At 49.4% G+C, this 12,342-nt stretch overlaps 1 protein-coding gene across 1 annotated transcript in view; it reads right to left on the reverse strand.

Moving 5' to 3' along the window:
• LOC119234510 (anthrax toxin receptor-like) overlaps nt 1–11,405 on the reverse strand; it is a 52,336-nt gene extending 40,931 nt beyond the window's left edge. The window contains exons 1-10 of the mRNA XM_054690063.1: nt 10,946–11,405; nt 8,728–8,799; nt 7,393–7,464; nt 6,345–6,426; nt 6,222–6,255; nt 5,607–5,686; nt 5,463–5,531; nt 5,065–5,145; nt 4,915–4,975; nt 748–846 (exon numbers count right to left, since the gene is read on the reverse strand). Of these exons, the coding sequence (XP_054546038.1) occupies nt 748–846; nt 4,915–4,975; nt 5,065–5,145; nt 5,463–5,531; nt 5,607–5,686; nt 6,222–6,255; nt 6,345–6,426; nt 7,393–7,464; nt 8,728–8,799; nt 10,946–11,223 (928 nt within the window). The 5' untranslated portion in view covers nt 11,224–11,405. The remainder of the gene's footprint in view (nt 1–747; nt 847–4,914; nt 4,976–5,064; nt 5,146–5,462; nt 5,532–5,606; nt 5,687–6,221; nt 6,256–6,344; nt 6,427–7,392; nt 7,465–8,727; nt 8,800–10,945) is intronic.
• Between the last annotated feature and the right edge of the window lie 937 nt (nt 11,406–12,342).

The following is a 12,342-nucleotide window of genomic DNA, read 5'->3' on the forward strand; positions in this document are numbered from 1 at the left end:
GCAGTCACAAGACTCAAAAGAGCACCCTGAGTTGTGGATCCTGCTTATCTGAGTTCCAATTCTTTCCACCCCTGAACTGTGCCCAAGTGGTGAAGGCCCAGCTGCCATTGCAGTCTGACTTACCCCTCCACACACCCTGGTCAGTCCACAGGGAGCCACTCCTCCCTCCATGGAGGAAACCCTATGTGCGAGTGTCGCCAGATAACAGGCTTCCATATGTCGCAGAGCTTACTTAGCGCAGCTGTTATATTGTTCCCGCTTCGCAGTAGAGAAAATAGAGCAAGAAGGGAAATTTCACATGGTCAAGAGCACACAGTAATGTGTGCCTGTGCCACATCTCAGAACCTGGACCTGGAACTTGGCCCTCTCTCAATTGAAGGTCAATATACCCTCCTGGGAAATCTACCAGTGCACCTGGCATGTACTCAGAGCCCAGGACTGCTATAAGTTCTACCTGGCCGACTCATGAGATTGGGGTCCTTGTCTCTCAGGGAAAGTGAGAGATGAGGAAACCGCAGGGGACGCAACTCTCAGGGAACCTCCTCACAGGGAGCAGCCCTGACCTAAGACCCTTTTGTGGCTCTGGGGCTGGATGGTCTCACCCACGTCCCTCCTTCCACTCTCGGTGCTGCCTCTATCCTCACAGCACCCACAGGGAATGGGCATCAAGTGTTTGGAGGCATGGTGCCTGAGGGAGACGGCGTCTGTGGGAAATCAGTTACTTGTACAAATCAGAGAGGTACTTACCGAAAAATACGGTGTCACTTATTTGAATTCTGCAAAGAACTTCTTTTTTGTTGTTGGTGTTATGAAAACCTCTTCCAAAGACGCCTACATCATAGTTTTCTGCAAGGGCAACATCCAAAGATGAGTGTAAGGAGGGACTGAGTTCTGTTGTCTGCTGACCTCATCACTATGGCAGTGTACCCCCAAATGGAGCCCCCAAGGGACAGCTGTTCTGAACCAACATCTGGGTGTCTCCTGAGGCTCACCTGGTGTTTCTGAGGGGCCACTGTGAGGAGGCTGGTGGAGCTCTCGGGCACTGTCCCCACAGCTGCTAACCAGCACAGCCCATTCAAGCTGCACCTGGTCCCAACCATGAACAAACCCATCATGGCTTTCCAATCTCTAAGTCCTGAGGCTCCCTAAGGGGTGCAGGCAGTGCTTTCCAGCCTCTACGACAACGCCACCATAAAGGAGAGTGGAGCAAGACAGTGCAGGCTGCACCACTCTGCCTCTTGCCTGAAATGAGCAGACTGGTCTGGCTGCTTGTGAAATGATTTTACGTTTGGGGGGGCTGTTTCTCTTCCCTATCTTTTTGTGTGCCTATGGCAGACTGAGGAGCTGAGGAATAAGGTGGGACTCCGGGGAGACAAGCAAGGAGCAGCTGATCCTGTACCAAAGAATACCCCTTCCCTTAGCTGTGAGGGAACAGGATTGTTGAACGTGATTGTAATTCCTCCACATATTGATCCTCGGGGGCCTCCTCACTTCCCTGCCCAGGGATTCATGGAAAGCTCTTCCTTCTGCTGTGTGGGGAGTGACTTGCTAAGGGACATCTGTCCTAACCCTTGATTGGACACTGGGGATCCCCTCCCCTGGAACAAATACCAGGGGACACAATGACGGCAGCTGTGGGTTTGGCTGCAGGGATTTACACAAGAGGCAGGGAAGGCCTTCTTGCTGTATGTCAAGGTCATTATTCTCCACTGGTGCCTCAGTCTCATGTCTAGCTGATTCCAGTGCCCTGAGCTTGATTTGCCCAGTTGATACAGTCAATTAATGGAGGAACCAGTCAGTCCTAGAATTGCCAGCACCACCGTGAACTTGGCAGTTTGGATTTCTCTTGGATCAAGCCCTCCTCCAGCCATCATCAGTGTGATGGTTGTAAATTCTATGCTTTGAAGAAAACAGACTCTAGGGCTGTGGGCAGAAGTGCGCCTGCTGATTAGTTTTGTAGGCCTTCAAGTGTCTTCAAAAACAATGGGATTCCATGTTTGACTATCAGTACATTTCCCCTGAAATTTCAGATAAAAATTCTTTTCTGGAAAATAGAACACCCGTCATTGTTGCATTTGTGGTTTTGCATGTCAGTACGTCTGGGGATGGAGTGACTGTCTTCAGAGGTAGACTCTCTCAGGGACCCATGCCCTGCCTGCCCTCCTCACACCACAGCCAGTCATCCTTGGACAAACATGGCTCACTCATCTTGCTGATGTCCCTGTGTGGACCCTGAGCCTACCTGCTGGCAGTGTCCCTGTCCTAACAAGGGCCTGAACCACAGGAGCAGGGGGAGTGCAGAGTCTTTGAAACAGAGAGAGCAGGAACGTCAGCTGAGTGTCCTGTGCTAAGAAATCAAGCATGTGGTACACTCAGGTGGGCTGATGTCCCGACGCCTCAGGCCCTTTCCCACACAGAGTGGCTCAGTGCAGCTTCTCTAGCCACTTCTGCCAGGCTGCACCCTCACGGCTCACTCTTCAGCAGGGCCTGCCCCCCATGACAAGGCTGCATAGTGAGCCTGGAAGGAGCTGTTGGGATATCTCTGCCCGCATCCTCATCCCCACATGCAGTTTGGCACAGCCTCTTTGGGAGAAAATCCACCTCTTGGCCCCCTTTGAATCTGTTCTCTCCTATTGTGGCTATTCTCATTCTGCTTCACCCCAGGGAAGTTCTCAAATGCCCACAAAGAGGTCCTAACCAGGATGTGCCTGGGGCAGGGACTGTGTCCCAACTTATCAGGAAGTATCTGAATATCAATCAAGGACACCAAGGAAAGAGGTTTGGCTTTGCATACTTTGAAAGGGTGGACAATCTAATGTTCCATGTGCCCTCGTTTATTAAAAATGCCCTTTGGAAGTGTATGTAGATGGGAGGTTAGCATATAGGATCACCTATTCATGGTCGTTATATTTGGTAGAGCTCCAATGGGAGAGAGTGGAGAGCAGCTGCCGCCAGGATGCAGGGGACTGAGGGGCAGCTGTGATGGTGTGTGTCTTCACAGGGGCTGTGTTATGCAGGTGTGTGTGTGCATCTGTGAGACTCACACATAATATACCTGCGATGCGAAGATGCGTGCATTTCAAAAAGACAACTCGGGAAAATGTGTCCCTTGTTTATCATAATCAAAATGACAAAGTTGGGGTAGAAGAGGCTGATGACTCTAATTTACTTTGGACACCTTCAAAAATCAGACGGACTGTTGGAGTCAGAAAGAGAGAGAGGGAGCTAGATAGATAAGTGATAATCTGATAGCTGTCAATGGAGAAATCCAGTTAGAGGATCTCCTGTAGATTGCTTCCATTTGCTGTAGGTTTGAAAAATGTGCAGACTAAAAGATTCAAAGACAATTAGTTTAAATGAGAAAAGAAAACCTTACAGTTAAGCAGTAGTCATGGTATTGCTACTTGACAGTGAAGAATGAGAGGAATCTGGGCAGAGCGGGTGGCAGCGGTTGACTAGAGGACAGTTTACAAGGACAGAGCAGGGATTGCTGGGCCAGACTGGCAGGGGGTGTGGGGAGGGCTCCTGTCACCTTGGGTGGGTACGATTGGTCTCCCCACCTGTCTGTGTTCACGTGCTGCTCAGACACTCTTTCCTGGGTGTCTCCCTGGACATGCCCAGAGAAACCAGGCTGCCAGTTACCTCCACGGGAGGGGACTTAAAACAAGGAAAGACCCATGTGTGCTGTGGGTGGTGGGGGCAAGTGTGTTTCTAACCCAGCCCACTTGAGGCACTGCAGGTTACAGGTTCAGAGAAGTCAGGATGAGTCCAGGAGACTCTTCCATCCTGGAAGCTCTGTAGCCACACCCTCCCCGCCTGGGCAAGCATGGGCAGTCGAGCCATGGTCAGTCATGGGAATATGAGCACCACGACTCTTCCTTAAGTCTGCCTGCTTCTATTCTGAGCTGGTCCCTGCACAGTCCACTGGCCTCCCCTCTCTCACATTGGGGAAGAGTGGGTATTGATCTTTCTGTCTTTCTGCCTCTTGTGGACAGCTGAGGAGCTGGCAGATCTGGGTCCCTGCTTCCTGTGCTGGCCACGGGGAGCAGAACTCAGCTGGAGCAGCCTTCTGTCTGACCTGGGTGAGGGTGCTCCAGCCTTCCCGGCAAGGACACAGAGGCAGAGCCAGCTGTCTGGGTCAGGACGCGGTGGGTCAGGCTGTGTGCTGTTCCCGGGAAGGGCGTGCTTACCCGTGGGGCTCAGCTGTGTACTCCAGGGCTGTGGCAGTACAACCTGCACTCAAAACCCTTCCAGAGAGAGGCCTTGTCGCCTCAGGCGGTACCTGGACGTCCTCACTATAGTGCTGCGGGACCCTCTGCAGGAGCAGGCATCCTTGTCTTGGTCCAATTCTCAGGAGAGGCCTTCCTATTAACCCTGAAGCTCATGTAGCTGGGAGTGATTACGTGGAGGGACATTGCCCTTATTAGGACACTGGACATTAAAAATTTTCTTCATACACTGAAATCATCATTTCTTCTTCTTCATTTTGCTGATGGGAAGAATATACTGATGTTTCAACTCTATATCAGCCCTGTGCTTCTGGGGTGATCCCAAAATGGCTCTGAAATATTTTACTTGTCAGATGTTCTTCGGTTTCATTGCTACTGTATTATTTTTCCCTCATTTTTAAAGTAAACTTTTGATTTTGTGATTAAAAAAAGAATTATACAATCTTATTGTGCTAATTACTTCAAGTTTTATATGTCAAACCGTTATGTGATATGCCTTCAACTTACATAGAACTGTATGTCAACTCTCGCTCATGCATACTGGGAATAAGAGCGTTTCCACGTGTGTATTTATATCACACATTTAAACTGCACAGTACACTACATCCATCACACACACCCGAGCACAATGTACAACTCACACAAGCACACATGCCTCTGTTTAGAATAGAGACCCAGCTCTTACCTCCCACACAGTAATCGGTCGGTCCCACACTTGTAAGCTCAATGCAGGCCTTAGCTGCGAGCTGAAACAGAGAGTTGTTCGGGTCAGGTAAGGTGAAGAGTGGGCATGGTAAGAGCCTCCTCATCCACCCCCAAACCACCCCTCTCTCACTGAGTCAACGATGTTCCTGAGATCATAGAATCCACTGTCCACACCAACCACGTGCTCCTCGCTGTCTGCAATTGCCAGGAGCTACAAGGAGAAGCAGAAAACTTGGACCCACAGCAGGGGTGAGGACCAGCAGGACACCATCCCAGTGTTTGGGTTCAGGCTTCATGCTATGTGAGACTCAGTGGCCCACCCTGACCTCGCCAGCACCCCAACTTTCTGGAATGGAAAGTTCTACCACCTGTTCCCCAGGTGGGCTCATACAACACAGTTACTCATTTCTGCAGTGGTCACATGTTGTCCAGATATTTGGGGTGAGTGGGTTAGAGAACCATCCTCTGGGGGGCCCTGCCAAAGCTTTCCACAGTGAGACTTCTCAGTTGGCTTCTGTTCTGAATTACCTGATTTTTCACGTAGTTGTTGACACCCACAACGTAAACAGTCCCTCCCAGTTGTCGAGTCCTCTGAGCCTAAGACAAAGACCGTGTTAAGTGCAAATCACTAAACATGTGGAGCAAAGGCTGGTCAAGGTGGGCTGGACTCACTTCATTCTTGGTAGCCTGAAAGGACTCTGGCCAAAGTGCTCCATCAATTAGGGAGACAACCATGGAGTGCACTTTCTTTTCTGTGGGAGAAGCAGGAGGTCCTGGTCAGTAAAGGCGCCCAGAGTGACCTGCCACAGGTGTGAAGGCCGTGCACTGCCCCCGCTTCTCTCCGGGAGAAGTTGACACAGCTTCTAGCCCTGGGGACACAAAGGCCAGCAGGAGCATCAGCAGAGGAAAGACAATGAAGGGGAAGGAGGCAGCTCCAGCCATGGGAACACAGCAGAGTGTGGTCAGCAAGGGGAAAATCAAGCTCTTTTCTTCCATAAGCAGAGTCTTGTCTGCCCAAGGTGCCCCCTGGCCTTTCTCCCTTTTCCACAAGCTCAATGTAGGTCAGGTGCCTCATACTTAATAAACACCAGGAATGTACACCCAGGAGCCCACAAGTCTCAGAATCATCCGGGAAGCTCAGTTTCCCCTCTGTGCATGGATGAGGACTCTGGAGGACATATTGTCAGGAAACTTGCACAAGAGTCAGCTCCAAGTGGGGGCCGCCAGACTGCTGTGCTTCGGCCTGACTGTCCAGGATCCCACAGTCTCGAAGTCAGCAGAGCTTACCTCCAGAGTTTACTGTGGAGATCTGCTCATTGACCTGCAAAAACAGGAAGGCATGTTGAGAGGACTCAATGATATTCTGAGCACTTGCTAAAGCAGGATAAATTCTTAGAGCTCTGGCTGTACCGCTTTAAATCCTTCCTGCATGTTTGTGGCTCCGGTAGGCTCTGTGTTGCGTAGTTTGTTGAGACCATCTTCGATTTCTTTTCTAAAAACAATAAAATGGAGTATTGAGGTAGGAAGAAGGGTGGCGTGTTCTCAAACAGCCTGATCTGTGCTGGCACATTCTGCACTGGGCAGACCGACCTGGACGAGGGAGGCGACTGTCAAGAAACCGAGTCATGGGCTTTTCGCCCAGGGTCTTTGGAATTGATCTTGTCTGTACTCATCGTATATCAGGTTCATTGACCAGCAGGCTTCAGGAAGGGCCTGTCTGACCAACAACAGGCAAAGTGGGGAGCAGTTGTGACTGCGCTAGTGTAAACCCGGAACTCACCCTAGCACTGCCAGGACTGCCAGCACCTCAGGGGTCCCCTGTGGGACTCATCACCCTCTACCAGGAAAGGCTGAGTTTGGTAAGGGTCCCTCTGGCAATACCCGTGCCCTCTCCCTTCCTCCCTGCCCTGGATCACTGAGTATGCCTTGGAACCCACAGCCTCCCTCCCTTCAGGATTGGATCTGAAGGAAGCAGCAAAGCTGCTTTGAGTGCTGACTCCCTACTTCAGAGCTCCTGACAGGGAAGACCTAAGGCCAGGGAAGGGGCCATAAGTGCCGCCCATGCAGGCAGGGGAGCAGGGAGCTGCAGATGGCCACACTTTTGTCCTTTACTAGCTCTGCTAAGGTAGATAGCAGGTGGGAGTGGGACACAGGTGGAGGGGGAGCTGGATCAGGCTGAGCCAAGTGAAGATCTGAGCCGGCACAGCAAACCTGGAGTGGCAGAGATTGTCTAGAAACACAGGGGCTGCCAGTTTCAGTGCCGGTGTTATCAGAGGGCCTGGAAGTAGATGCAGGGGGTGCAGGGTGGTCTCTGAGCAGAAGCCAGCCCCGCCCAGGCAGCATGCCTGTGGGCTCCTGACTGAAACTCAGGACTCCTCTGCAGAGTTTACCCTATGGCCTCCGTCTCCCCCCTCCCACCACCAGTAGGTCTGCCTTGAGGGAGAGAAGCTGAACTTACTTGTCCGAGGTGAGCTTTAGGACGGTGTGGCCCCTTGTGGAGAAGGTGACGATCGAGACCCGCATGTTCGGGCTGGGGAGGAAGCACGTGTACGTGAGAGTCATAAACAGAGGTTCAAATGACCCCATGAGCAGCCAGGGAGGGGACACCTGCCTGTCTTCACTTCCCTCTGGCCTGTGACCCCTTCCTGAGTTCCAGAAGTTACCATAAATTTAGTAAAGGATTCTGAGGCCAGCAAATGTGTGGCGCTCCAGGGAGACTGTCAGGGTGGTGTCCTCCTCTATCCCTAGATCCCATCCTCTACATTTCTCTCTTTCTCTCTCTCTCTCTCTCTCACACACACACACACACAGGACACACACACACTCACACACAGACACATAAGTGCATGATTCATGCCACACACACACTGGGTGAAGGTCCCTATGCTTGCCCATGAGTAGCCTCCTTCTACTGAAACTTTTTTGGAACCTCATGGCCCTTTCCTCCTGGTCTATGTTTCCTTCCTCCCCCATCTAAGAGACATTATTGTTCCTTCTGCCACTCATTCACATACCTGTATCCCTTTCCTCTCCCTGCCCACTGTCTTCTGGGTCACAGGCCCCCTTTGTCTGCTAGAGGATTGCTGTCCTCGTCCCTGATGAGCTCCAAGTAACGGTAGCTCTGTTTCCCACTCATTTTACCCAGAATTATCAGATGTCTTGGAGCACAATCCTCATCACCCACACTCAGCCCAAGTGTCATTTGTTAATTCCTATTGCTCTCTGCAATCCCGACCCCTGGCTTGGCTGTATGAGCCCTTTGGCCTTGACCCCAAGCTGTCCTGTCCCAGTCTCAATGGTACCCCTTTTGTGAGTTAACCCCTCTCTCCCCTAAACAGATCACTCCCTCCACAGGAAGTCTCCTTGATGCTTCTTGTTTCCCTGTTTTTCCTCATTCCTAACAGTCCTAGTTCAAATGTCCATATACTGGGAAAACCATCCTTGAATTTTCTCTTGCTTTTTCTTTACAGTTGCCCTGAGGGTCCTTTGCCATTTTCTTTGGAACTATTTAAAGAAGTTTGTTTTACAGTGTTACTGGTTAGCTGGTTTCTAATCTGTGACATCCTCCAGTCAGTTAGTATTTCCTACACTGGCTTGACACCAAGACTGGAAACACCTGAAGTCTACAGGACCTTTGGAGCCCATGGAAACTGAGTAAACTGCATTTTTGACTGGTTCAGAACTCCACCCGGGGCTTCATGCTGCTAATCCAAGATACCCATGCCCACTGGGTCTAAGCAAACAGGCACTCTGCCTGGCATTGCAAACGCCCCACCACATGGAGAAGTCATACTTTTGAAACATTTTGAGGAAATCCTCTACGAAGCCGTATATAACTATCCAGTTGGTGTCCACACTTCCTGACCTGAAAATGAAAAATCAATGGAATAGGGTGAATTCTTTGTGTTAGCAGAGTTTACCTGAAACCATCCAAGAAGCTACTCCCACCCCACCACGCCAGCACACTGGCAGGATGGACGGCACCAATGGAATTTGTGTGCTTGCAACTGGGGGATTCAAGAGTGAGACCCTGTGGAAGCAAACAAGGAGGGTTGGTTGTGCACACACTAGTTCTAGATAAGACATGAAGGAGGATGCATTTCTGAAAAAACCTCCTGCGTTCTGTATCTCTGACTCTCCCGGTCCTTCGTGTCCTTGGAGAATCACCATGGCCAGCTCTCTGCCTCTTTGTTACCAAGCAGCAAGAAAGGTGTCACCACAAGCCTGTTACGAGACACAAAGCCATAACCTGACAAGATCTCCAAGACGTGCAAGAGCTCTCTCTGAGCTGTGGGATCAGAAGTGGAGAGGGTGGGAAGAAGCCTGGAGATTTTTGCAGTACCTTTCCAACAGTGTTTGATTTTAAATTTGTGTTCATGTATTTACTTGATAATTGTTAAAATAAAATGACAAACAAATACTAGTTTTGTGGCGGGATGTTAACAAAAAGGCAGATTTCAAACTCCAAGTCCTAGTTTCTCAAAACAGAGAAACATTCCCCAGAGAAACAGTCAACAAACAAGCAGAAGCTAGAAAGGGAAGCAGAATGTACACGATGAAAGCCCAGTCTGCAAAGGTAGGCAGAAACAGAAGGAAAACAAAAGCGGTAATGTCAATTTGTTACATTTAGGAAATAACAAGTTGTCAGTAGCAAGTTCTTACGTATCAGTAATCACTCCAATTTTGAATATATTGAATTCATCAAGCAAAGATAGCAGTGAGATTAGGTGGACAGGTAAGGCCAGTTATGGATGGATTGCCTATAGATATGTATTTCACTTTAAAGACAAACAGGGATGGATGTGAAGGGATGAAAGAAGATATTTCATATAGGGGAAATAAAACAATATTGGATAGTCATAATAGACAAGATAGACGTCAAGCCACAATGTTCACATGAGTGAAAGTCATAGTGATAATGAGGTCATCACATCCCAAAGATACTAAAGTGCCCCCAACACCTGTGCACATAAGTATTAACAGGTCTGAAGGGGAAAAAAATAACATATTTGTAGACAACTTCAATACCTGACTTTTCAACAAGGATAAGTCATCCTGAGAGACTCTAGGTTGCTGCCTTCAATTCTGTGACGCTCTTCCTTCCTGGGAAATGGCATATACCTTCCCTGCTCTCCCCCAGGCCTGTCTGAGGATGGCACAGCAGGGAAAGGGCTTTGGAAACAGTCACGTGCTTCCATGAGGTACCGACGTCATACCACGGCTACTACTGAAGAGGTGAAATTAATTCTCAGCCCAACAGAGGGGCTGGAAACGACCAAGGCCGTGTCTCCAAGCCATGGCCCGGACCCCTTTCCTTGTTCAAGGTCATAAAGGCTTATATAGAGCCCAGCTTTCTCAGGACCACACCCAGAGAGCAAAGTGTTCAGAAAACACATAGATCATAGAAGAAAGTAGCAAAAACAGGGGCCTCCCCGGTAGCGCAGCGGTTGAGCGCTGGGTTGCGAAGCTGCCCGCAGCTTCTGCAGCACAGGTTCGATCCCCGCCTGCTCCCCGGCCACCGGAGAAGGGTCCCACATGACGCGCAGACCTCTCCTGCCGCATGCTGCTCCCCTCAACAGTGTACTTTGGTCCTTCTGCCTGCTCTGCTCCCCGCTCTGGCTCTGGTGAATTCTCTCACCCTCCGTGCTTCTGCCTGTACCCAGTGCTTGTATAAATAAATAAATAAAAATAAATCTTTAAAAATAAATAAATAAATAAACTTAAAAAAAAAAAAAACAAACAGCTGGGATTTTCTAAAAAAAAAAAAAAGAAAGTATCCAAAACACATAGATAGCAAAGCAAAGATCTTTCTCTGCACTGAGGCTATAGAAAGAAGGCCCAGAGACAACTCAGCAGTCTTTCTGGAGTCCAGTAAAAATGGAGTCATTTGGGTTAAAACAAAACAAAGCATAAAATGATAACCAAAAACTCAGGACATTATTAACAAGTGCTGAGAATGGAGCTCCCAGTAATGCCCCCCAAGTCTCTGGCCTGGTAGGAGGTCCACTCACTTGTCCAAGATTAAATAGAGGTCAAGATTGCTCTGGCAGGATTTCTTGTGATCTGCCAGCCTCTCCCTGGACCCGGTGTCCTGGCTGAGGCCCTGGCGGGTGCTCTCCCCATCCAGGTTGGTGCTGCTGGGGAGGCTTCTCCTGGCCCGAGTGAGGTGGTGGAAATCTAGCCAGGTCGGGGCTCTGTGCTGGTATGCCCCACTGCTTGGCAGCAGAGGGGGCAAAACCAGCAGGAGCAAGAAAGCAAGTCCAGGCACCCTGAGGCAGCTGCTTCCCATTTCCTTGGCAGCCGGGGAGGCTGCAAGGGACGCTAACCTCTTTAAGTCAGGCAAGCTGGGACCTACACTCTTTCAAGCAACATACAGGGGCCTATACCCCTTGAATCAAGTCTTTCCTTTAATCAAGTCACAATAGCCTCTACTAGTAGACCTGCACTAAGGGCAGAGTAGGACTATACTGGGTGGAGGCCCCACTGCCTGCCAGGGTGTCTCCCTGACCCATAGAGACATAATGCCCTGTGTTGTGATGGACAGGGAGGTTGGCATGGCGACCCTGTGGTGGCTCATGCAGCTCTGCTCACTGTCTTGCCTACTGACATTCCCAGGGAGGAGTCAGGGCATCTCTGAAGGGGCTGTGAGAAGAACCTCCATTTGTCCCTTATCCTGAGCCCTCACTGATGGCCATTAAAGTTCTCCAGGAAGCCGAGTCTTTGCAAACTGCCAGAGCATTTGGGTTGGCTCAGACAAGGACTTTACTGTGGCTGAGGGGGTCATGGCTAGGAAACCAGAGTGTTGTTATGGTCATTTGAGTGAAAACTGATGTCTTCTAGGGAGTTGGAGGATCTAAAATTGAAGAGAGTGATGCAATTTTGTTTGTTTAGAAGGGATTCCACTTATCCACTGATGTGAATCAACCACCCCAAACTTACTAAGTCAAATGAGAATCACTTTATCATGCTCATAGTTTGCATGGACCAGAAATTGAGAGAGAACTCTACTGCCTCGGTTGCTCCATGGAAATCATTGGAACCCCCTGAACTTTCAATTTTATAATCAGCACCCCTTCTCCATTATCCCCAAATCTTTGTAACATTTGATTACAATCATATGGATATGTGTTCCCCATGGAGGGAATGGGAACACAATCCAGACTCCCCCTATAAATGACCAAGTCAGTGTCTCCTCTAATTAGGTGTTCATGAAATTTCCCTAAGAGATCTTGACCTCTTTTGTCAAGTGCCTTCTCTGAATGCCTTATCATTTTGCTGCCATTGCTAATGATGTATAAAAAATACAGTTTTTAACCTACTCAAAATGGATTAAAGAACGAGACATAAGACCTGAAATCATAAAATATACAGAAGGAAATAGAGGTGAAACACTACATGACATGCACCT

This window comes from Talpa occidentalis, unplaced genomic scaffold, assembly GCF_014898055.3.
Source record: "Talpa occidentalis isolate TD23 unplaced genomic scaffold, MPIMG_talOcc4v2.1 talOcc4.8, whole genome shotgun sequence".
Lineage (NCBI taxonomy): Eukaryota > Metazoa > Chordata > Mammalia > Eulipotyphla > Talpidae > Talpa > Talpa occidentalis.